This window comes from Ascaphus truei, chromosome 18 (assembly GCF_040206685.1).
Source record: "Ascaphus truei isolate aAscTru1 chromosome 18, aAscTru1.hap1, whole genome shotgun sequence".
Lineage (NCBI taxonomy): Eukaryota > Metazoa > Chordata > Amphibia > Anura > Ascaphidae > Ascaphus > Ascaphus truei.
This window is the reverse complement of record NC_134500.1, coordinates 42,007,241-42,033,616: the sequence shown is the minus strand read 5'-3', so window position 1 is coordinate 42,033,616 and position 26,376 is coordinate 42,007,241. Positions and strand designations below refer to the sequence as shown.

Here is a 26,376-nt window from a genome sequence, read left to right as displayed (position 1 = left end):
TAGCATCACTTCTCAAATCACACATATATGTTTACTTAGGTGGGGGCTGAAACTGCCAGATGCCACATGTCCCATACAAAAACTATACAGGGGAAAAGGCAGCAGCACCAAAATAAAGGCAACAAAACACAAATGTATAACACACATTAATAAGAACACATTGGTCTTCCTTACTTTTGTGAACCAGATTTCTAAATCAAGCTGTTCTATTAATTTAATATATTTTTTTCACTCACACAGCCTCTCAAGTTGGAATCTTATCTTAGACCTGTGTCCTTAGTTATCAGAAGACCAGAAAGTTGCCACGGTATCAAGGCAATCAATAAAGAGAATATCAATCAATAAATAAAGAGGTATCAATCAATAAAGAGAATTTATTCTGGCCGGAGCCAGCACCGCACAACATCACAACCCGCTTACACTCTCCAAAACGGGAATACATTCCTCAATGCTCCACCTCACATCCGCAGAGGCCCTGTTCGCTTTCTTGTGGAGGGGCCGCTGTCACGGGAGACCAGGTCTTTTAACATATTTATACCGGGATCATTCAATAGGCAAAATAAGGCAGTGAAATAAAATGGGGTTTATTTGATAAAAACCTCGGAAATACAACAAACTCAAAAGACAAATACACACTTACTGGGGTCTGGGGATTGAGATCAAGCCTTTCTTACATGTGCAGAGTGTGACCGGCAAGGGTAACCAGGCTATATAATAAAGGTTAAGCCCTATGGTTACCCTTGGGTCCCTGACCGTTAGCCAGCACTATAAGCCAGGGGCCAGGTATTGTTACATGCAGAGTTAAAGTGAGCCCTGCTTTTCCACTTTCCACGTTCCCTTTACCCCAGAATCGTGAAACTTGCTGTGCATAAGTTTTAGGTGGGATATTTGGTAAGAATGCAATTCTTTTGTTTGCAGGAGTTTGGGGACCAGAGCTACTGTTAGTACCTTCATTCAACCTGGTGAGCAGGCATGATATATGCGGGTACGCAGGTGGAATTACACTGGGGCTGCCCCGTGTCCCCCACACTCCTAGTTTTCAAGCCCTGATATCTCATTCCTATGTCGTCTACAGTCACAAGCCTCTCTAAGGTCCACCATGTATTAAAATATTTTTTATATGTTTCATACATTTCTTTTAAGGCTCTATGCAGTCCGCTCGGGCATCTGCATAAGGTGCCAGCAAGTCTGCTTAGAGTCCGTAGTTCAAAGGGGAGACAGGATGTTGAAAGGTATCTGGGTGCTAAGTGGATGGGGCAGGGAGGAGTACTGAGTCCGGAGAACAGAGACCCCTTGCAGTGAGGCCGCTCTGATCTGCCAGACTTAGGCTGCGTCCATAGATGGACAAGCAGCGCTGAGGCGTGCGGACGGTCAGCGCTGAGCCCCTGCATCCTCAATGAGGATGCCTTGAGAGGGGGCTTACGCGAGCGTCCGCAGGCGTGCTCAGGCTTTGGAGTTTTCAGCCGAGCGCCAAACTGTTTTTCAGCGCGCTGTCGGCTGAAAACATCCTATCAGCCATAAGCAGCGTCAACGTCACGGCGCCGTGACATTTACATCAGTGCGTCACAGGCGATTGGCCCAGCGATGTCACTGCCCCGCCTCCAACCACCTCCCCCCGGCTCCCTTCGCGCATGCTGGCTGGCCTGCAAGTCTGTGCAATCGCGCTGACTGAAGCAGGCGAGCCTCAGCGTTAGCGCGCCTCCGCTCTCCCCACACCTCTATGGCCCGGGCCTTAGTGGAGCCTGCCTAGTAGGTGGCAATGGGTTGACCATAGAAAGCGGCAGAATGTCGGTGCATTTCCCATTGGTCGATTCATATGTCCCACCCATGGGGCATCCTGAGACGGCTCGACACGCCCCCTCCTCTAACAGCCAAGAGACGAGCCCCTGTTTCTTTTTTTTTTTTTTAACTTCAATTTTATTGGTTTTTAAATACACGGCATAAAGACATCTCGTAAATGTAACAAACTGTTTTTCAGCGCGCTGTCGGCTGAAAACATCCTATCAGCCATAAGCAGCGTCAACGTCACGGCGCCGTGACATTGACGTCAGTGCGTCACGGGCGATTGGCCCAGCGATGTCACTGCCCCGCCTCCAACCACCTCCCCCCGGCTCCCTTCGCGCACGCTGGCTGGCCTGCAAGTCTGTGCAATCGCGCTGACTGAAGCAGGCGAGCCTCAGCGTTAGCGCGCCTCCGCTCTCCCCACACCTCTATGGCCCGGGCCTTAGTGGAGCCTGCCTAGTAGGTGGCAATGGGTTGACCATAGAAAGCGTCAGAATGTCAGTGCATTTCCCATTGGTCGATTCATATGTCCCGCCCATGGGGCATCCCGAGACGGCTCGACACGCCCCCTCCTCTAACAGCCAAGAGACGAGCCCCTGTTTCTTTTTTTCTTTTTTTTTTTTTTAACTTCAATTTTATTGGTTTGTAAATACATGGCATAAAGACATCTCGTAAATTTAACAATTTCTGGTAATTCCAGACAGTCTTAACACATTTGAACACTATCCTCACACCGTACATACAACATATAACAGACAGGGGAAGGAAAGGATAATGGGGAAGAGAAAAAAAGGGGGGGGGGTTTGGAGTAGAGGTCACTGAGGCGCCTTATCATGTGTGGATGACCTGAGTTAGCTCTTCGCTATATCCCTGTAACCACGGGTAGGAGGATTCCTGCCTTCTTCATTGTCCACGTTGGGAGTCCTCCCGCCGACCTCCATCAGAGGAGAACTCACATGTTCCTATTAGAGCCAGACGCTGGCATTGCTCACCCCCTGAATATCTGTCTGTGCCTGCCAAGGACAACCAGACCTTTTGGAAATTTGGGCCAGTGTCGTTAACCAAACTCGTCAACTTTTCCATCTGGCAAACAAACCAAATCCTATTTCGAATTGTTTCTAATGAAGGAATTGCATCCTGATTCCACAATGCTGTGGTCTCGCACATCATGGCCGTTGCAAAATGTGCAATTAATTTGTTTCCCGTTCTCGATACTTCCTTTGTGGCCTGCCTAACAGGAATAGCCATGGGTCTAGCTGAATTGGGAGGCCCAAAATCCTCTGCAACCAATCTCTGATTTGACACCATAGGGGCATGATTCGAGGACAGGACCACAGCACGTGCACCAGGTCCCCCCGTTCCCCGCACCGTCTAGGACAAAGCGGGGAAGATCCTGGGACAAATTTAGCCAATCTAACTGGAGTGAGATTCCACCTCATCAGTACCTTATATGAGTTCTCCTTTAATGCCATGCAAATCAAGCTACTGGCAGCCGCCTTGAATATTTCCGTCCAGTCCTCGTCTTCTAGTGACCCTGCCAAGTCTGTCTCCCACTGTGTCATGAATCGGTGTCTGTGTGTATCGTCTCTTTCGGCGACATCCAGTTCTCTGTATAAGGCAGAAATTAGTCCCCGTGTGTCGGAGCCCCGCACACAGAGCTTTTCAAAATTGGTTAGTGGTGGTCTCACTGAGTGCTTAGTGTAAAATGCCCGGACCTGGAGGTATCTAAGAAATTCTGTGTTGGGGATGTCCTTTTCCGACTTTAATTGGTCAAATGACTTGATAGTGTTCCTCCCCTCAATGTCTTTCAACCTCTCAAACCCCAACTGCCTCCATAGGGTGACATTATTGCCTTCTAACCCCGGAGCAAAATCTGGGTTACCATACAAAGGGGCCATTAGAGTGTGTTTTGAGGTCAATGAGCAACTAACTTTAGCCACTTCCCAGACAGACACAGAGTTGAGTACCGAGGCCAGCGGCCTTTTCAGGTCCTTTAATCTTGATATTGGGTACCAAATTAAGTCCCTAAACTCCAGTGGGGCGCACATCTCCCTCTCCAGTGCCACCCACCTTCTCAGCTCTGGGTCTGTGTGCCATTGTGTAATTTGGCATAATTGCGCCACTTTCTAATAAGATAACAAGCAAGGTACCGCCAGGCCCCCAGCCTCCCTAGGTCTTTGCATAATTTTCGTTTTAACCCGAGGTTGCTTGTTCTTCCAAATAAACTTAAATATTGAGTCTTGCAACGCTCTAATCTCAGATCTCACCACAGGTATCGGAAGAGTCTGGCACAGATACAATAATCGGGGCAGAAGGTTCATATTTACACTATATACTCTGCCAATCCATGAAATTCCATATGCGGACCAATCCTTGAGGTCCTTCTTCAAGGCCCTCAACAGACTATGATAATTTGCCTGATAGAGAGATGACACCTGCTTTGTGAGGTGCACCCCCAGGTACTTTATAGTTTTGGGCTGTCACTTAAATTTGAAGTTAATTTCTATTAATTTCTCCAATTCTTTTGGGATGTTCAAACTAAGAACCTCAGACTTTGCCTGGTTAATTTTGAAACCAGAAATCATTTTGAATCTCCCCAGTAGGTCGAACAGGTTGGGTAGCGAGGTAAGCGGCTTTGCAATCGTTAAAATAACGTCATCAGCATACAATGCCACTTTATGCTCTTGTGTGCGAATTTGAATTCCAGCTATATCTGGATTACTACGGATCTGTGCCGCCGCTAGTGTTTCCATGCATAAAGCGAACAACAAGGGAGATAGAGGGCATCCCTGTCTTGTACAACTTTCAATTTTAAACAGCTCTGAGGGGAAGCCCTGGTGGATCACTCTGGCCGCCAGAGCTGTGTACAATGCTTTTATTGCCCTTAGGATTTTACCCCCGAACCCAAATTCCCCAAGTGTGGCCTTCAGGTATGGCCAGTCCATCCTGTCGAATGCTTTCTACGTGTCCAAGCTTAACACTAGTCCCTGGATCTTGTTGGCATTGATAAAGTCAATTATATCTACAATACTCCTGGTATTGTTGGCCGCTTGCCTATCTCAAACAAAGCCAACCTGATCTGGGTGGATCAGCCTCGGCAGGACAGCACTATTGGCCAATAATTTAGAATAGATTTTGACATCCGAATTGATCAGAGATATCGGCCGGTAACTTTGACAATTTGTGGGATCTTTATCTTTTTTATGAATCAAGGAGATTGACACCTGGAGCTTCTGCTCTGTGAAGGGCTCCCCAGCTAGAACCCCATTAAACAGCCTAAGCATGTATGGGGCCAAGATCTCAATACACTTCTTGTAATATAGATTGGAGAACCCATCCGTTCCCGGGGCCTTAGAGGACTTCAGGTTTTTAACAACCTCTGTTAGCTCCTCTAACGTAAAATCTGTCTGAAGGGCCTCCACCCCGTCCAACCCCGGTAATGCTGCTTCCGTCAGGAACATCCGCAGTGCGCCGCTCATCTTTGAGCTATGAGCCACCTTCTGCCCATTGTATAACCATTCATAATAGGTTTTAAACTCTTCCACTATACGTTTGGGGTTGGAGGATGTTTCTCCTGTTTGTGTCTCCTAATTGCATGTATGTTGTAATTTGGTTGCCTATTCCGGATTCTGTTGGCTAACATGGTATCTGGCTTGTTGGCTTTTTCAAAGAATTTCCTCCGTCTCCAACTCAGGGCTTTCTCAGCCCAGGAGGTGAGTAGAAGGTTAAGTTCAATCCTTACATCCTTCAGCTCTATTAAAGTATCCTCTCTACCTGTTCGGCTATGGAGTGTAGAGAGCTCATGTAACCTCCTATATAGCTGTGCCAATTTGGCATCACTTTGTTTCCTTCTCCTAGCTGCCATACTTATCAATACTCCCCTCATTGTGGCCTTGTGAGCCTCCCACAGCGTTGTGTGGGATTCTACACTGCCCATTTTGATTTGGAAAAACTGCCTTATCTCGTCTTTAACCGACTGTGCTAAGTCCGGTATCTTATTCAGCGACTCCGTAAGCTTCCAATTTGCTCCTGGGCTAACTGGACTAATTTGTGTGAACTTTAGCTCTATCGATGCATGATCCGACCATGAAATGTCATGTATTTTGGTATCGGAAATCTGTGGAACAATTCTGTTTGACACAAAGAAGTGGTCGATCCTACTGTAACTGTCGTGAGGATGTGAGTAAAATGTGTAACTACGCTCGCCAGGGTGTTGTTCCCTCCATATATCCACGAGGCTCCCTCTATTGAGCCCTTCCTGCAGAGCCGAAGCGCTCGCCTTTCTGTCTCTCTGCTGCTGTGGGGACCTATCTATCCGTGGGTCAATAACCTTATTAAAGTCTCCCGCTAGGATTATAGTGCCCTCCGCCCAGCGCTTGAGGTAAGGAAAACTGAAGTAAAGAACTGGGGATCATTCTCACATGGAGCATATACACTTGCCAATGTCACCTTGCACTGCTGTAACAGGCCCACTAGAATAAGGTACCTACCCCCCGAGTCCTGCTTCACCTTCTCTACCTGAAAGGGAAATTTGTGGTTGAATAGGATAGCCACCCCCTTCTTCTTTTCTTTGGCCGAGGCCAGATAGAACTGCCTATAATTCTTATCTAAATATCCCGGGCTATTACTCGAGCTGAAGTGTGTCTCTTGGAGGAAAAGGACCTCTGCCCCCCACCGCTTGAATTCCATGAAGGCGACACTACATTTTTGCTGGCTGTTAAACCCTTTAACATTTTGGGATATAAACGTTATTGCCATGTGTATACGTGGAATGGACCTCTGTGTGATGTTTTTGACCCTCTCCTACCCAGTCTTTGTGGCCAGCTGTAGTACCAGGACCGTCTGTATTGTCTCTTTGTTGCCTCTGCGCCTCTTCTGCCTCCTCGGGGGAAATCCGGTGTGGAGGATGGGATACACATATAGGGTTGACAGGGAAAACAAACATCATATATACATGAACAAGAAACCATTTTGGTCTCTGTAGACCTAGGGTTTGGTGCCCGGGGGTACCACCTACACCTTGGACCCTCCCTCCTACTGGTCCAGGCCCATGGGCAATGTAGCCGCCCATGATTCTCTGGGACTTTGACAGAACTGCAGGCTACACCCACGGCTCTGTCCCACCAGCGCATGCCTATGGGTGGAACTGGAACCCCCCCCCCCAACCACCGGCAAATCTGAAACTATACTAACTATCTTTATTATCTGTAATTACTAACTCAATTAAACGAACTAACCATGCTAACTATACATCCTTAACTATTTGTGTATTCTATAACTGTTGAACTACCTTGGAGTATATGAAGCCTCTCCTCTCTATGTGATGCACAACTCCCCCTCTCCCTGCTGAGACCAACTTCCCTAATCCTCACCCTCTGTCTTCCATTCCTTCTCATCATCGCAGTCCCTCTGATCTCGCTTTCTATTTTTGCCATCCTGTCCCCACCCTCCCTCCCATTTGGGTCCCCCTCTCACCGCCTCTGTGTGGGACCTGCTTGGAGAGGCATTCCTTTGGGGCCAGACCACCTTACATTGTCCGAGTTCTGGCCATGCCCCCTCCTCCCCCTTCCCCAGCCTCCCACAGCTCCCCGGCGGCGGAATACGCACATCCCCGCCGGAGAGTTCCCCCTCTGTCCCTCAGCTCCTCTTCCGGAGGTCACCTGACTCTCCACCCGCGTCATCTTGCCCTCGCCGGATCTCCATGAAGGACCTCTCCCTGATGTCATCTGGAGAGTCCCCCAGGGGGCTGTCTTTAAGCGGTGGTGGGCGTGACTGAAGGCAGGCTCAGCAGACATACAGAGGGTTCGCGCCAAAACAACCTCCACCATGATCCTCTTCGCGCCTTCCCCCCTTCTTCGTGGGTTCTGTGCCTCGCCGCCATTTTTGATCAACCTGCTTTCTCTTGTTGCCTTGCCCATGTCGTCTCCTCCCAGCCTCACAGAGCCCCCATTCGTCCTCCGGGGGACAGAGCGGCTGCTGCAGCTTCTCACATGGCTATCCCTCCAAGGCAATGCACTCTTAACGGGTTTAAAACTTTTTACAACAGCTTAACGAGGCTGGCCCTTTTTTTTTTTTTTTTTACCAAATTTTTTTATTAGGCAATAATAATTGTTAACAAATTTGTTAAAACAGATCATGTGTGGCCTAATACAGTTTTTAACATTTTGAAAGAAAGAGACTCCACGTCCCCCTGTTCCTCCGGGGTCAATCGGGGTAGCATGGAGTTGAAACAGAAAGAAGATGAAAGAGAAAGAAGAGAGGGGGGAGGAGGGGGGGGGGGGAGGGGTGGGAGCGGGTGTATCACCCCCTCGTCCTGATCCGCCCAAACACTTGCCATCTCCTATGATGGCCTCCAGGGCTGTATTTATGTATTAGTTCTATTGGTCTGGGTCATACGTGTGTACCACGGATCCCAAGTTTTGTTGAAGGTGGTAGTGGACCTTTTCACAAATGCAGACAGTCTCTCCATGTCTTTTACATCATTGATTCTGTTTATCACCGTCTGTCTGGAGGGGGGAGACACCTTCTTCCAGGCGGCTGCCACCGCACATCTGGCCGCCGTGAGAATAAGGGAGATTAATTTGCCTGTTGGTCGGTCTAGTGTCTCTAAGGGCCTGGCCAAAAGGTAGGTCAGCGGTTCAATTGGGATTGTGAGGTCTGTGACCTCTTTTATAAGATTATGTATAGTTTCCCAGTATTTTTGAATTTCTGGACATGACCACCAGATGTGGGCCATGTCCCCCCGTTGACCGCAGCCTCTCCAGCATAGGTCGGAGGCCAGTGGGTAGATTTGGCTAATTTTGGCTGGGGTAAGATACCAGCGAATCAGGATTTTATAAATATTCTCTTTTATTGTGGTGCATATGGAAGTTCCTGAGGCTGTTTCCCAAATACTTTCCCAATCCTCTCGGTCTATAACAATGTCCAATTCTGCTGCCCAATGCAGCATATAGTCGTGCGTCGGAGCTTCTGAGGCTTTCTCAAGCTCTGCACATATTTGCGTTATAAGACCTTTCTGATGGCCGGGCTCTCTGCAGAGCCTTTCAAAGCCAGTGAGAGGGGGAAATTCCAACGTTGGGGATAGTGTTTGAGTGAAGTGCCGAATTTGTAGGTATTTGAAGACGTTTAGGTCTCTTAGTTCATATTTGGTCCGTAGATTTTGAAAACTCAGGAACTGCCCAAAGCTCAGGAGGTCAACAATTGCTCTGATATTTTTGGTGTCAAATTGTCTGGGCTCACATCCAGGTGGGAATTTTGGGTTTTTGTGGATTGGTGTAAATTGGGAGTGAGGTGACATGAGCTTAAATTTATATCTGCATTTCGTCCAAATTTCCCAGGTGTGTCTCATTGGGCCTAATTGGAATTTGTTACTTGGCATGTCTTCCTTACTCATGGACCAAAGGCAAGCTGGCAGTGAGGGCGTCCCGGCATAATGTGTTTCTATACCTAGCCAACAGCATTGTTTCGGGCCTGTCGCAGTTGTGCGGCCAGGTAGTATCTTGACACGTCTGGGACTCCTAGCCCTCCTCTCCCCCTTGGGGCCAGAAGAACCGTTTTGGCGACTCTAGGTTTTTTACCTTGCCAAATAAAGTGGAAAATTGATTTTTGAATATTCTTTAATTCTGAGCCAGGGATGGGGACCGGGAGTGTCTGGAAGTAATATAGCAATCTAGGGAGTATGTTCATTTTAACCGAGACCATCCTCCCGATCCATGATATTTGGTATCCTCCCCATTTATTTAGATCTTGTTTGATTTTTTTGAACAGTGCCGGATAGTTATGTTGGTAAAGAGTTTGGTAAGTCCTCGATATCTTAACTCCCAAGTATTTGATACAGGAGGAGCTCCAACGATAGTCAAAATTTAATTTGAGGAGTTTCACCTCTGGCTCTGGCAGGCTTAGATTCAGGGCCTCCGATTTGTCTTGGTTTATTTTATATCCTGAAATTTGTCCAAATTCATGGAGTTCTTTATGAAGGTTGGGTAGGGAGATTTGAGGTTTGGAGAGGGTTAGTATGACATCATCAGCAAATAGGGATATTTTGTGCTGCCTTTGTCCAATTTCTATTCCCTGGATGTCTCTATTGAGCCTTATTGCTGATGCCAGCGGTTCTATGGTTAGTGCAAAGAGGAGAGGAGATAAGGGGCACCCCTGTCGAGTACCATTTGTAATCTCGAACCTCTGGTTATTGCCGCCAGGTAGTTTTACCGTTGCTGATGGGTTGTGGTATAATCTACGGACCCCCTCTAGGTATGCGTCTTTGAAGCCGAATTTACGCATGGTTTGGTCCAGGAATTGCCAGTTTATCCTATCGAACGCCTTCTCTGCGTCTAGGCTTAATAAAAGTGCTTTGGTCCCCGAGAGGTGGACATGCTCAATTATGTTGATTATCTTCCGAGTATTATCTGAGGCTTGTCTGCCCATTACGAATGATCTATATTTATGAGCCTCGGTAAGATGGGATTTAATCTGTTAGCCAGAATTTTACTATATAGTTTGAGATCACTGTTAAGTAGGGAGATTGGACGATAGCTTCCACACTGCATCGGGTCTCTGCCGTCCTTGTGAATAATGGCCAGATTAGCTAGAGACATTGATGTGGGAATCTGATTCCCTTCCAAGAAATGGTTAAATGTAGCTAGAAGATGTTTGGATAGTGTGGGCAGGAATCTTTTATAGTAAACATTGGTGAAACCGTCAGGGCCGGGAGACTTGGTGATCTTTAATGATTTGACCGCCATTTCCAGTTCCTCTTTTGTAATCTCAGCATTGAGGACTGTGTTTTCCTCCTCCGTTAAGGTGGGGAGTTGGCATTTATTCAGATATTGTGTTATATTTTCTATGGTTATTGGTGGAGAGCGGTCATTTTTGGATCTGAGGTTATATAACTCCGTGTAGTATTTAGTGAATTCTTCTGCGATTTTATTCTCACTATATTGTATCTCACCAGATTTACTTTTGATAGCTGTTATTTGGGATCCCTTTTGCACCCCTCTTAGTTTACTTGCTAAGAGTCTGTCAGCCTTGTTCCCTTTGTCTTAGTACAGTTGGTTTGTCCATTTAAGGGCCTTTTCCACATCCTCCAGCTGAATTTGCCTAAGTTTTGATCTGGCTGCAAGCAATTGTTTATATAGTTTTTTTGTAGGGTCTGCCTTATGGGCTTGCTCTATTGTTTTAATGTTATCGGTTAGTTCCTTGATTTGTATTAGGCGGGCTTTTTTCCTATGGGAGGCGATGGAGATGATTTTCCCTCTGATGTTTGCCTTATGGGCTTCCCATAGGATTGCTGGAGAGGAAACTGTACCTGTGTTGAAAAAGAAATAGTCCTTAAGTGAGGCTCTTATTTCCCTTTCTATCTCTGGGTGATTTAATAGCGAATCGTTAAGTCTCCAAGAGTAATTTGTTTTTTTTCAAAGGGGAGTGATAATGTCAAGGTGATTGGGGCGTGATCCGACCAGGTGATAGAGCCAATGTCTGAATCAGTGGTTGCCGCCAGTACGTTTTTTGTGGTCAGGAAATAATCTATTCGAGAATAAGTCTGGTGAGGAGCTGAGTAAAAAGTATAGTCTCTCTGGCCCTGATGCTGGGATCTCCATATGTCCACTAATGAAAATTCGTTTAGAATTCCCCTAAACCTTTTCCCCTTGATCTGGGAGTGGGTTGTGCAGGGGGGTCCCATCGTGGTTGATCTATCCTCGGTGGGGTTTAGCACCATATTTAGGTCTCCTCCCACTATCATCGAGGATAGATATCCCGGGTCGACGCCCTCGAGAACAGTCTATAGGAATTCAATTTGGTTTTCGTTTGGGGCGTATACATTGATCAGGGCAATTGTCGAGCCCGCTAAAGAGCCATACACCACTAGAAATCTACCCTCTGGGTCCGCTGTTGTTTTGATATGATTGAATGGGGTGCCTTGTCTGATCAGGATAGCTACACCCCTTTTCTTACTGCTGAATGAAGCAAAAAAGCTTGTTGGGAAATTTTTTTTGAATAAATTTGGGGGGTCCTGGGATGTGAAGTGGGTCTCCTGTAGGAATATAATGTCCCCCCCTGTTTTTTTCATGTCCTGGAGGGCCAGTCGTCGCTTTCTATGATTTTGCAGTCCTTTTACGTTTAGAGATCTGACTCTAATCGGGGCTGACGTTGCCATTTTAATGCTTTAAATTTATGGTGCGTGAGCTTGAGGTCTCAGCTTTCCCACTAGCTGAGACCCTGCTCCCATTTTTGGGTGAGATGATGTGCACGGGAGTGCAGTTTTTTAAAGTAGGGGGTATGGCTTCTGTGACAGTCTTTGAGGGCCTATAGTCGGGCTGCTCAGGCGAGAGGGGGTGGTTGGGGGAGGGGAGAGGGGGGGGGGGATAGATCTGCCGGGACAGGGTCAGCAGATAAAGGAGAAGTGAGAGTAGGCCTTGAAAAGGTCTAAATGTGGTTTTGCCTTGTCTCCGAGAGACCGGCATTCGGGTAGGTTTACCCGTTCTGGGGTGGGTCCGGGGCCCGAGGTCAGGGGTGCAACAGTGAGGTCCTGGCCCTCTGTTGCTTGTGTGACCCTTCGACCCTTCAACCTTTGGTTACAGGTAGGTGTATGGGAAAAGGGGGGGGGGTGGAGGTGGGGCTACAGCGGGAGGGGGGGATTGGTATTGGGTGGGGGGGGAAGGGATGGGCAGAGGGGGATGGGAGGGGAGTGGTTGGCAGGGAGGTAAGGAACGAGGTGGGCGGGGGTAGGGAAGGAAGGAGGGGGGGGAGCAGGTAGGAGGGGAGAAAGAAAAATGTAGATCAGGGTCTGTAGTTGAGCAGCCGTGAGTTATATGGTACTGTTATAACATCTTTTGCAAACTGATAAGACATGGTACACATTGTGATAACATTAGTTAACATAGGTACGGGGAACATCGTTTTAGTTATACATTTTGTAATACAGAGTTCTTCTGGCTTTGCCTCATCCGAGGCGTAGGCCTTTTGGGAGACGCTCCGAATGTGTCAAGAGGGTCAGAGTCCGTGTTCGGTGCAATGTTGGTCAGCATATATCTAATTTGCACTTCTTAGAGGTAATCGGAGTGTAGAGCAAGGTGTGCTTGAGTTATGTGTTGGCTGTGGTTTGGTTCCTGACACATAACTGGGTGTGTTATTGAGTTGAATGTGGTGGTTAAATAGTGTATTACTAAGTGTTGTGTTATCTTTGGGTTGGTGATCTGTACCTTGTAGATATTTACGGAATTGCATATTTGTCACATAATGATTACCTTTGGGCAAGTTCGGGCCCAGCACACATTGATCTCTACTGAGGCATGCTCAAACCGAGTCATAATACATTTTACACCACTTGTTGCCATGCGATATCTATGCGCGGGCATTCAGGGGCCTATCGGATAGGCATTTAGACTTTACATGTGTCTCATGAGTGTGAGCGCACTGGGTCACATTTGAGATAAACCTGTGGCTGTGTACTGAGTCCCTTTTGATTCCCCGATAGTAATGTTTAGGTTGGACCCATTTCAAGGGTTGGGGTTGGAAGGGGGGGGAGGGGGGGCACTGGGTACCCGTGATTACGGGGGGGGGGGGATTGCCAGCTGGATTTCGTGTCTAATTGGGGAGGGGAAGGGGGGAGTGGTCCTGGGGAGGGTGGTGGGGGTGGTGGGGGGGGGGGCAGTGGGGAGAGGGGGGGGGGGCGGAGGGGGGAAAGGGGGGACGGACGGAAGGGGGAGGGGGGGAGAGGGGGGCAGAGGGGAGAGGGGGGAGGAGGGGGTGGGGGGGAGAGGGGGGAGCGGGCAGGGGGAGAGGGGGGCGGGGGGATAGGGGGGAGGGGGGGAGGGGGGGGTGAAGAGGGGGGTGGAGGGGAGGGGGGGTGGAGAGGGGGGGGGGAGGAGGGGGAAAAAGGGGGGGTGGAAGTGGGAGTGGGGAGGGAGGAAGGGAGAGGGGGGAGGGGGGGATGGCGAGGGAAGGGAGGGGGAGGGGGGGGGGAGGAATCCACAGTTTGTATGGCAGACTACCAGTGGGGACATTTATATTGGTGCAGCTGCTGCCTTATGTATAGTCCACGACGTGTGTATGTGATTACAAATTGGGTCAACATTGTGCAGGTTACAGTGAGTCTCTCTGAGACCAGTGGCTCTGGTTAGAGCTTCTTTGGGTTCATTCTGTGCTCAGTCTGCTGGTTGGCGCCGTCCTAGTTGGCGGTGGGTTCCAGGATTATTGAGTTTAAGAGGGTTCTCTTTTGGGCTAGTAAGGAATGGCTGGGGAAGGGGTAAGGGAAGCAGAGGGGGGGGACGGGGAGGGGTTAGGGAAGCTAGGGGGCGGGGAAAGAGGGGGGTGGGGATGAGGAGGGGAAAACGCTAGGGAGCGAGTGGAGGGAGGGTGAGCAGGGAATAGAAGGGTTAGGATGGGGTAGGGGCAGCTTTATTAATACCTCCTACTAACTTTAAACTTTAAACCTTTTAGGGATGAAGGTAAGCACTTGTCACTTTTTGTTGCTGTGCGCATGTCTGGCCTGGAGTGTATTTGTGGGGGCTCAGAGGTCACCAGCGCAGACAGGTTTTATTCCCGTATGCTGAGAGGCCCCACTCGTAGCAAAAATGTACTTACAGTTTTCTGTTGGTGGAGGGGGGGCCCGATCTCGTGCCTGAGGTGGATCAGGATGCAAGCTTTGTGAGTGACCAAGCACTCTGGGTCGCCGGCTGTTGCAGCCCAGGGATTAATGAGGGGGGGAGGGGGGCGGCACAGGCAAGGGAATCCGTGGAGGGTTTCCATCCGTCTGATCTCCATAAATGAGTCCTTTCCCTCCCCCACCCACGACGCCCAGCCCCTCCCCCCCACCCAAAGGGTCGCTTTACTGCGACTCAGCTGGTAAGCTTTGTGCCGGTCCCTTAGTTGGCTCCTCCTGGACACGTGATCGGCGCTCTGTGCTGGTCATTCTGGATCCACAGTCGGTCTCCTCGGCTCGCAATTCCAGGCTGGGATGGCGCCCTCTTCTGGTTTGTGCGGTGTGTTCCTCGTTGTGCTGCTCCAGGGTTGTTCCAGCTTCTGTGCAGGGAGCTTGCGTGAGGGACCTCATGCGGTGCAACGTGACAGTGCAGTACTCGAACTGGGAAAGCAGAAATGTTTGTTTTTAAGGTTTTATTTTCTGTTTCTGCGGCCTGCCAGGCGCTCGGATGCCCTTACTGCAGGACCTTTGTTCTCTTGGTCTTGGTTATCCTGTGGGTCAGCGCTCCACGATGGAGGGGGGGATAGTCCCACTGCCTTTGCCATTCTTGTCATCTCTGTGGGGTGTCTGACAATGTGGGTCCTTCCATTCCTGACGACAATCAGTTTAAATGGAAACCCCCATTTATACTTAATCTCGTTTTCCCTGAGGAGGGTGGTCAGGGGTTTAAGCTCCATTCTTTTATTGATGGTTTGTTTAGCCAGATCATTGTAAATCTGTAGGTTGTCGTCGCGGTATACAAGGGGGTTAGCCTTCCTGCAGGCTGACATCAACCTCTCTTTGGTGAGATAATGATGCAGCCTGACTATGGTGTCTCTGGATTTGTGCGGGTCATCTGATCTGGGCCCGAGGGCACGATGGGCTCTGTCCATCTCGAGGTCCCTCGGGTCCAGGTCTGCACATAGCGTTGTGAAGAGCCCACGGAGGTATGCCTGGAGTTGATCTGGCATGATTGTCTCAGGGATACCGCGGATCCTCAGGTTTTGCCTTCTCTCACGGTTTTCTTGATCTTCCAGACTATCTTTTAAGAAGCTGATCTCCATGCCCAGTCTGTATAGCTCATTATCAGTGGTCGTTTGCGTTTGGAGGGAATCCTCCATTTTCGTTTCCAGCGCCGTCGTTCGATCCGCGAGACCCGCTATCTCCAGCCTCAATTCCGTGACGGCTGCTTTCAGGTCTCGTTGGATAGAGACATGTAGCTCATCCAGCATGCCTGACATCAGGTCACGCATAAATTCCTCGTGGGGAGAGACTCCGGGGTTTGCGCTGGCTCTCTCTGCTCCTTAGCCGCGGCCTGCTGTTTAGGGCCTCGTGCAGTACTTGGCCCGGCGCCATCTTGATTTTTCGGCGAGGGATCCGAGCTCCGCTGAGATTGCGGGAAGAAATTGATTGCGCCCTGGCCCGGCGTCGCTCTTTGTTTGGTAGTCATCGCAGGGTGCTTATGTGGTAGGAGGTAGTTTTTTTTTTTTGTTTGTTTAGGGTCGAAGGGTGAATTGAAGGGTATTTGTGAGTGTGGTTATATGTTGGGGGCCTGTGGAGCTCAGCTCTCACACGTCCATGTTCTTTGGCGTGCCGGACACGCCCCAAGCCCCCTCATTTCTGAGGTGTCATTGTCATTTACATATGTACTTTTTTGTATTTCCTTGCTTCTTTTATTTATTTGTTTATTTCAGTTTTTTTTTCCATTCCTCTGGGGGGCCGACCCCCTATTCCTTGATATTTTTGGTCCTCTCCCTCTATTTAGGGCCACCTCGAGAGCTGCACTGGGCCCAGTGGGCTCTTTGTGCTAGGTATTGGGACTCAGGAATATAGTTGGAGTGGGGGGAAAGTGTGCTGAAAAAGCCTCTTTATTTATTTGCAGCCCGGCAGCACGAGGCTGGCCCTTTAAGGCTTAATTGGCACTTGGGATCTGCTCCCCCGCCTTCTCTTTCCGCTTCCCGGCTGACGTGCTCACAGTCTTCCAGTCCCTCGACTGAGAAGGACACTCCTCCGGGACCTCTGGGTAAGTGGTTTTTTTCGGCGATGCCAATCTTCTTGAGGAACGCCTCTGCCTCTGAGATGTGTTTAAGTGTATGGGGGCCAGCCATTCTTTATCACAAGCAGGGCGAATGGGAAGGCCCACCAGTACCTAATGTCCCTGTCCCTCAACAGCCTTGTAATTGGCTGTAGGGCTCTCCGTCTCGCCAGAGTTATCAGAGAAATGTCCTAGAATATGGCCATTTTGATTCCGTCAAAGGAAACCGGGGGGGGGGGTTGTTCTGGTAATTTTACAGATCTCCTCCTTTGTCCTATAGTGATGAAGATGGAGGATCACATCGCGTGGGGGGTTATTTGACAGAGGCTCGGACCGCAGGGCTCTGTGGCACCTGTCCATGCTCAGTTCTGCCTCTGACTTGCTGGCATTATAGAGTTCATCCTCCGGCTAAGCAAATCCTCCACGTCTAGAATTTCCTCCGGGATCCCCCTTATGCGTAAATTATTGCGCCGGTCCCGGTTTTTCACTGTCTTCATGCCTCTCCTCTAGCTCGGCCACTCTCTTTTCTAGTGCCCCTATCTTGGCGCCGGCTTCCCTCAGGCACCTTGTGCTTGCCTCCATTTTTTCCGCCAGCTCGTAGTGCGTGTGCCAATGCTCCAGATGTCCTTGCGCAAGTTTTCAACCTCCCCCCGAAAGAAGGTTTTTAGGTCTGCTAAGAGCTGAGCTATTTCTCTTTTAATGGTCCCTGGTTGCTCTGCCAAGGCTCCCTCTGTCTCTGCTGCAGAGTCTGTATCGGAGACCGCCATATTCTCTTCCTCTCGTGCCTTGCCGGCTCCCGCAAAATATGCTGCACGTCCACCTTCCTTTTATTCTTTTGCCTTGTCGTCGTCATCTCTATATGTTCTTCTATCCTGCTGTATATAAGTGTTTCCCAACTGAGTTCGTAAATTGTATGTTTTATTAATTATTTTGCCGGCGGTTAGCGGAGCATTCAAACGATGCCACCATCTCCGCTCCCATCGCGCATGCAATTTTGAAAAGGTGGGCTTTTCAAAATCGCTCTGTTCGAAATAGCAGAGCAACCGGCTTAGTTTGGAAGCTGGGAAAGTCTTCCTCACAAACGCGAGGACCAAGTTCTGAGAATTGAACGTAGTGGTCACAGCTGGGATTTTAAGCCGAAAAGAGGACCAGGATAACTGGGTGTATATCCCGATCAGGGTAAGCTCCTCCAAGTGGGTATCCTGTGTGATGGTGAGGGGGTAACCAGGCTCAATAATAAAGTTTAAGACAACTTGGTTACCTCTGCTCCATGTGTAAAGATCCTAGTGTCAGCTCTTTTACCCAATTGCCATGTATGCATCTTTGACACTGTATAAATTATGACAATTCAGTATTTTTTGTATTTTGCCTTTCCAGGGGTGCTGGGCATCAGAGCGAGCGAGGCTGGGAGTTTGAGGGTGGGTTTTGCGGATAAACTTCAATCATTTTCAAAGATTGTTGCTATTTAGCGAGAATCCCGAGTTATGGGATACCCCAAAGATGTAACCAGGAATCAGGTAATATTCTCAGGCACATTGAAGCACAGTGCTCTGGCAAACCCTGGAAATGTTCTTGCGACTCACCCCCAGGGTTCCCTGCTTCAGCACAAACTGGAAAAGTTAAAGGGGCATGATGAATCAAGGTACCCCCAGAATGTCCCGGGGTCCCTAGCATAAGGTGGGGTGCCCAGACCATGCCCAAGTCACCCTGAACCAGGTATAGGGGTTTAGGAGGTGCTCCAGCTACAGTATGTCCAAAAGCTGTGAGGGTTTTTATTGTGTGGGCAAAGTTAAAGCCAGGATTGTGCAGATAAGAATAGGGAACATACAAGAATAGATCTGTCTCTATTTTTTGTAGGATAATAAAGACCTTTTAATTCTTTTCTCTGGTGAGTTCCCGATCTTTTTCCTACAGCAAGCGTTTCGCACCCACGTGCTTTGTCAGAGGTCACGAGAGGTCACTCTTACGCGCTGCGCTGATTGGCTTAGGCAGTAGCTGCATACCAGGAAGTGCGGGCTGTTTGTATCATTTCCACGGCTGGGGCTGTCAGGAACGCTTTTGCTCCTGCATGTTGTTCCAGTTTGCGCAACTCTGGTGAGTGCTGCCTCCCCCATTTCAGTCCTTAGCCCAGCGTCTGTGTCTGTTCATGTAATGTGCAGCTCAGTATTGCATCAAGGGTCTGTGTGTAACCTCAGGGTTTCCATTCATATGGTATTTGTGTGAGTGCTTGCTCCTATTTTAGGGCAGTATTCTTATTATTATTACTATTATTATTATTATTAATATTACTATTATTATTATTATTATTATGATGTGTTGTCTATTAGATTGTTCTTCATTTATTAAAAGTACCTTTTTAATACTTAACAGATCCTCTTTTCACATTTTTGTGTCTATCATCTGTTATGTTTGGTAACTAGTCCCCGGTGCGCTGTGTGTGTTTTGTGTTTTTTGTGACCCCAGCAGCAGTAAATTTGAAACAACCAAAATATGCTCTTGGAGATATAGCAGAGAGACGGATTCAGACATTTCAAGTCAAAATATTTTCTAAGCCCCCCTTTTCGGGGCCAAGTTCTTAGAGGAGAATGTAGCAGTCATGGCTGGGATTGCAAGCCGAAAACAGTTCCAGGACGTTTGGTGCTAACTCCCAGTCAAGGAATTTCGGCTTCTCCGGAGGAAAGAGAGTGGAAGCGTCTGGAACTTCATGCCAATTTGAGTTCCAGGACATTTCGCGCCAAGTCCCGGTCAACCTAAATACTTTGTTTTCTGTTCTATTTTACATAGGAAAGTCTAGTTTTGTAGCCCATACCCCCGTAACTTTGTTTTCTTCTGTATTTTGTAATCCACTGTGTGTACGTCTGTTTCTATGGAATAAATGACAATTTATTTTACTATCTTGTTTTGCTCAGTGAAGGATCCCGGTATAAAGGGGTAAATACCTGTTCTCCTGTGACAGAGACCATCTAGTGACTTGTGTCGATATAGCTAAGGTGGGCTTTTCAAAATTGCTCTGTTCAAAATAGCAGAGCAACCAGATTCGTTTTGAAGCCTGAAAAGTTTGCCCTCCTGAGACTAAGTCAGACTCGAGGACCAAGTTCACGGCTGGGATTGCAAGACGAAAAGAGGACAAGGATAACCGGGTGTATATCCCGGTCAGGGTAAGCTCATCCTAGTGGGCGCCCTGCACCTAGGAAAGCCTAGATGTTTCCCCCGGACCCCCAGTAAGTGTATTTGTAACCATTTCTTGTGTAATTCTTCTTGTTGTATGTGGATTTACCTAAATATATTACACTTTGTTTTTACTATAATGTTTTGCCTAATGTATGATCCTGGTAATATATAAATGGTGTTAAAAGTTCCTGGTCTCCCCTGACAAGGGCGCCCAGAACAAGGTTCCGATCAGGATTAGCACTTTTTGTCTGTGGTACCTGCGGCTGCTCCGGCACCCGGTATCGCCAACTGTATAAATGGTCTCTCCGGTCCCACGCCGTCACAGTCAGTGATGGCGTCCACCTGTAATTGTAACCTACAATTTGACCAATCTCCCCACGATCGGGATATCTATAATATAACGTGGGAAACTACCCTATCTTGCGCTAACGCAGCATATATTCGAACTGTGTCACAAAAACCAATGAGGTTAAACATATGAGGCCACCCGGCTCTTGTTCACCTATAAGTACTATAGTAAAAGTTTACAACAGCGAATCCAAAGCACAATACAGGTGGCTACACGGCTCCGTTTTCTGACACATGCGCAGTCTGATTCACCACGAAGAACATTACGTGGGGAACTTCCCTATCTTGCGCTAACGCAGCAAATATTCGAACTGTGTCACAAAACCTAAATGAGCTTAAACATACTGTATGAGGCCATCCGGCTCCTGTTCACCTATAAGTACTATAGTAAAACTTTACAAATACAAATCTAAAGTACAGGTGACTACACAGCTCCGTTTTTCTGACGCATGCGCAGTCTGATATAACCCGAAGAACATTACGTGGGATATATGTTCCTTAATACATGCAGTCATGCTCTAACTGTGTCATAACGTCTATCATAGCCTAAATACATAACGCGACCTACCTCTTACTTACCTAAATATAACAGAGTAAAATATTGCAAGGGTTAGCCCTAGGCACAGGCAACAATTCCTGACACATGCGCAGTCCGAATGAGGTGATAACCAGGACCTATGCGCTGCCAATAGCTCCGCTTTCGCACATGCGCGGTTAACCCCAAGAGGGGATCCATACGAATTCACCTTAAACAACTAAAGATACACTAGGACAAGCGCCCCGCTCATCAATACGTATGACAACCATACTATAATCATCCACACCTGTTAGGCTGCTAGATACGAACATTTTGAGCTAGACAACAGCAGCGCGATTGTTCCACCCTCACGCAAATGTAGTAAAACTCTAGGAAGGGGATATGTACGCTGCAAAACGAGTATAAAATGGACGCCATGAGTATTGACTAATGGTCAGCAACACTACACTGTCCACACATATAGGTGTATGCAGTCAGTATACTTAATAATAAGCGTGAATTAAGAACGCCATCCCGCTTTACATTATCACTAACTCTGACTAAGACCATTATAATAAACCAAGGCGTCCTGATGCACAACCCCGTCCTGATATATATAAGAAATAGAGGTCATATATGCCCATAACCTGACCCGCTTATGAAGGGGACTCTAGACAAACCCCTTTCGACCTGACAGGCATTACTTACATTATGTAGAACATACTTTGGTTCTCTACATATAAGAGACACCTAGGTGGTGAACAGGGACACCGGGACCTCCAACAGCTACAATAGAGCTGCGATCTCCTGTTCCCAGAACCTGACCCACCTACAAGGGGAAGTGTGTAATACTATCTGGCAAATTTACAGCCCCCCTAACTGCACATAAGACAGGTGTCTGTCCATCTGCCTGTACGAAATATACTGGGATTTCGGGCAGGGACACAGGGTTTTGAATAACAGACGATCATTGATCTGACCTCCATGACCACACTACAATAATTTTGGGTAATACCAGAAGAGCAAAAAGAGACTCATGGTAGATACTGAATAGACCTTAGATGTCTATTTTTAATCAGTATAGTAACCTACAATATATACTGTTTTAATTACACTACGATCTATTAAAATTAATAAAAGAACACTTTATACATTTCCACCCCTGACCGTTTATTTCATAAAGGTCTGCGGTGCGCCTATGAAAGGGACTCTCTAGTGTATTGTCTTTGATACACCTATCTAGTCAACAGTTGGTTGAATGCAATTCATTTTTTAATTGTTCTGACAAATGTTGCTCTGGCTTGCCAGTCTTTATATTTTTATGTAATCTCTAAATATCATTAATCTATATCACTAGAATACAGTTTAATGCCTTGCTAATTTGTATCCGATTTTAAAACAGGTTTTAGAATTTACAATGCAAGTAATGAAGATACCGTTTGTAACACAACAGCGCCACCGTGTGGCATATAGTTTCAAGAGGTCTTTTATTCTAATGAATAACCGCAACTTCTATATTGAAGTGTCTTCATGGTATGAAATACAGATTTCCCCCTCAAGTTACAAATCTATAGCAGTGACTACACGTCTAAGGCCTTGGACAAAGTAAGCGCTTAGGTGCTGCCGCTCGCTCTCGCTTGCTGCCGCTCGCTCTACCAGGAGCTTTTTGCTGTCCTTGCAGAGGAGACAGCAAGCGCTTGGGAGGCGGGTATCACTGTGTGTGTGTGTCACTTTGAAGTGATCTGTGTGTTTGTGTGTCACTGGGGAACGTGTGTGTGTGTGTGTGTGTGTGTGTGTGTGTGTGTGTGTGTGTGTATATTATATAATATTTAAATTTTTAAAAAAAAGACATGTGAGAGTAAATTATTTATTAACATTGTGCAACTTTGATAAATATATTCGCGCACACACATCACACACCACACATACACATACACACTGGTACACACACACATGCACACACATACACACATACAAGCACACATACACACTGGTACACACACACACACACACATACACACACTCACACATGGACACACACACATACATGCACACACACACACACATGCACACACACACACATACATACACACACACACATACATACATACACACACACACACATGCATGCACATGCACATGCACACACACACACACATACATACATACATGCACACACACACATACATGCACACACACACAGACACACGGGGCAGAAGGGGGCACATCACCCGCTCCCCCCCGGCAGCGCAAGCCCCCTCCATCTCCCGCAGGCTGACAGCCACAGGGATCGGGCAGATGGAGGCACATCACCCGCTCACCCCCCGGCAGCGCAAGCCCCCTCCATCTCCCGCAGGCTGACAGCCACAGGGATCGGGCAGATGGAGGCACATCACCCGCTCACCCCCGGCAGCGCAAGCCCCCTCCATCTCCCGCAGGCTGACAGCCACAGGGATCGGGCAGATGGAGGAACATCACCCGCTCCCCCCCGGCGGCGCAAGCCCCCTCCATCTCCCGCAGGCTGACAGCCACAGGGATCGGGCAGATGGAGGCACATCACCCGCTCACCCCCGGCAGCGCAAGCCCCCTCCATCTCCCGCAGGCTGACAGCCACAGGGATCGGGCAGATGGAGGAACATCACCCGCTCCCCCCCGGCGGCGCAAGCCCCCTCCATCTCCCGCAGGCTGACAGCCACAGGGATCGGACAGAAGGTACACTCACTCCGCTGGCGCCAGACCCCGTTCACATTTCCCTGCTCTCCTTCCATTGGTTGCTGAGGCGTCACGTGAGCGGACTCAGCGCGTGAATTTAAAATTTCACTGTCGGCTCTGTTCAAGCGCGCCTCAGCAAGCAACGGAAAGCATGCGCGAGCCCCTACTAAAGCCGCTTTAATTGCGACTGTAGGGGCTCAGTGGCAAGCAGCAGCAAGCGAGAGCAAGCAAGCAGTAACCATGCCCTGGGCCTTACTGAACCCGAACCTCTTATTACAGGGAAAGACAATATCAGTTTCCAAATGATTACTTCTATTCCTTTGTGTATCAACTGCAGTGTTAAATCAAATCATTGGTGCTTCTCTTAACAGCACTGACACCTTCACACACATGCACTTTAACTATTAACCATTTAAAATATAAAGTGAGCTAACATTAGCAAAACAGCATTAACAATTAAAACCAACTTATCAGTGTTGAGATATATTTCTATCTCCCTGCAGCAAATATGAAATAATGTAACGCTTTTTTGATATTGTGGGTGGCTCTGAAAAGAGCCTCCGTGTGGGGTATCTGGGGGTCTCTGCTCCTGGTCTCGGGGTGAAGCTCACTTGCTGCTCTTGGCCGGTTTATGGCTCTCGGTTTTCTTGGGCAGCAGCACGGCCTGGATGTTGGGCAGGACGCCCCCCTGGGCGATGGTAACCCCTCCGAGCAGCCTGTTCAGCTCCTCATCGTTCCGCACAGCGAGCTGCAGGTGCCGGGGGATGATGCGGGACTTCTTATTGTCCCGGGCGGCGTTACCGGCCAACTCCAGGATCTCAGCGGTCAGGTATTCCAGCACTGCGGCCAAATAGACCGGGGCTCCGGCACCCACACGCTGAGCATAATTCCCCTTCCGGAGTAGTCTGTGCACGCGGCCGACTGGAAACTGCAGCCCGGCCCGAGATGAGCGAGTCTTGGCCTTAGCGCGAGTTTTCCCGCCTTGTTTGCCTCTTCCAGACATCGTGTATCTGTCACAGTGCAGCGGTGACAGCGAGAGAAATAACAAACCCCGCCCCCTGTGCCCTTATTTATACACTTATAGAGCAGCAGCACTGCCCTGTGATTGGTCAGTTTTGAAAGAAGCCAATCAGTTCCAGAATCCTGTATCCACCAATCATCGTAGTTGCAATACATCTGATGATGTCATAAAATGTCACATGACAAAATCAGCCAATAGAAGAACAGAAGACTTGGGCTGCTCCTTTGCATACGATGCCTATAAATAGAGCTGCTGGGGGAGGAGTTGGACATAGTTTCTCTGCAGTTTGGAGAGGAAGCATCGCGCAATATGCCTGAACCAGCAAAGTCTGCGCCAGCGGCCAAGAAGGGCTCTAAGAAAGCCGTGACTAAGACTCAGAAGAAGGATGGGAAGAAGCGTAGGAAGAGCAGGAAGGAAAGTTACGCGATCTATGTGTACAAAGTGCTGAAACAGGTTCACCCTGACACCGGCATCTCCTCCAAGGCCATGGGCATCATGAACTCCTTTGTGAACGACATCTTCGAGCGCATCGCAGGGGAATCGTCTCGCCTGGCTCATTACAACAAGCGCTCCACCATCACTTCCCGGGAGATCCAGACCGCTGTGCGCCTGCTGCTGCCGGGAGAGCTGGCCAAACACGCCGTGTCCGAGGGCACCAAGGCTGTCACCAAGTACACCAGCGCCAAGTAACCCTGATCTGATCACCCACCTACAAACACAAAGGCTCTTCTAAGAGCCACCCACCTTACCAATATAAAAGTTATAATTCTCATATTTAATCTGTTCGGGATAAAAGACCAGTATCACATGCAAATTGTGTTCTAATGTACATTGCACTTAATGCACGCTTATTATTTTTGTTTTGTAGCTCTCATTCTGAGCTGTACTGAAAGATTTGCAGTATATAGCATGGTGATACTTTCTGTAAAGGTGTGCAAAGCATGTGATGGCTGTTTCGCATTTTAGCGCTTCCTACCCAGCCCTGTGTGTGCTATACTTGTATGTTACAATTAACCAGCGGAAGACCCGCAGACAAAGTACAAATCGCAGAGACTCCCATTCAGTTAATCTGCAGTTCTGCCGCATACCACAGGGTGACGCTGCAGTTAGGAATTGGATCCGTGCTTACAAAGCGGAATTTGGTATTAATACAATGCGATTATTTTTCCTTATTTATTTTTCGAGCTTCACTAAAATACAGATTATATGTACATGTCTCAGACACATGGTGCATTAAAGGATGCCCTTAACACTGCTTGGTATATAATACATCTGATATGGGGCATGTTCTAGTGCAGTTTGTGGTTAGTTAACATACAGACAATGCAATCCGTGTTTGCTGCAAGCGTTAGATACGAGCATACTTATTGGCATATATAAAGTGGGCCTTTTAATCGTTTGTCGAACATGTTTATTCAGTTTACTTTATTAAAAAAAAAAAAAAAAAAGGTTTTACTGAGAGCAGCAAGTGATAGTTCTCATATTCTTGTATTGGATTAAATATTTTTAACATTCATTTAGAAATCAGTTATAGCTGGTAATAGGTTGGGAGGTGTTACATTTAATTAATTGTTACAATGTTCAATCTGTTATCAGGGATTGCAACTTTTAGTATAAAAACAAGACCAAGCAACATTTGTTCCATCAGATTTCAGTAGCAGTTTTAAGCGGTTTTGTGATAATTTGTCAGAACTGTAAATCTCAAATATTTATCACATTCGGTTTTTATCGTATGGCCATAAATATAACCACACATGATGTCATGTGTAAAACACATCGGTTTGGTGGTCTCGGAAGCAAAACAATTCACAAAATGAAGCTAAAGGCACCAAAACATTTCATATCTGCCATTCAAACAGAGACCACACGGTGGCAGTGTTGCTTTGGAAATAACCTGTATTCTGGAGACTTGGATTTAACACATGATCTGAATCACAGGTTTCAACTCCAGAGATATTTCTGTGATATGTTTTGTGGCGTCCCTTAAATATAATTGGTGAGTTAAGTCCAAATCAATAGGACTGTGGCACTGCTGCATCATTATTCTTACATTTAGGGTGGAACACTTAAATAGCCCGTAAAATAATACAGAAACATTATTTAGTGACATC

At 47.8% G+C, this 26,376-nt stretch overlaps 2 protein-coding genes across 2 annotated transcripts; one reads left to right on the top strand and one right to left on the bottom strand.

Moving 5' to 3' along the window:
* Nucleotides 1–23,814: 23,814 nt before the first annotated feature.
* Nucleotides 23,815–24,282, bottom strand: LOC142469317 (histone H2A type 1-like). Its single transcript, XM_075576246.1, has one exon. It carries the CDS (start codon nt 24,245–24,247, stop codon nt 23,852–23,854), a length of 396 nt encoding a protein of 131 aa, XP_075432361.1. The 5' UTR covers nt 24,248–24,282; the 3' UTR covers nt 23,815–23,851.
* Nucleotides 24,283–24,574: 292 nt separating this feature from the next.
* On the top strand, nt 24,575–24,955 carry LOC142469241 (histone H2B 1.1-like). Its single transcript, XM_075576195.1, has one exon. It carries the CDS (start codon nt 24,575–24,577, stop codon nt 24,953–24,955), a length of 381 nt encoding a protein of 126 aa, XP_075432310.1.
* The last annotated feature ends 1,421 nt before the right edge of the window (nt 24,956–26,376 follow it).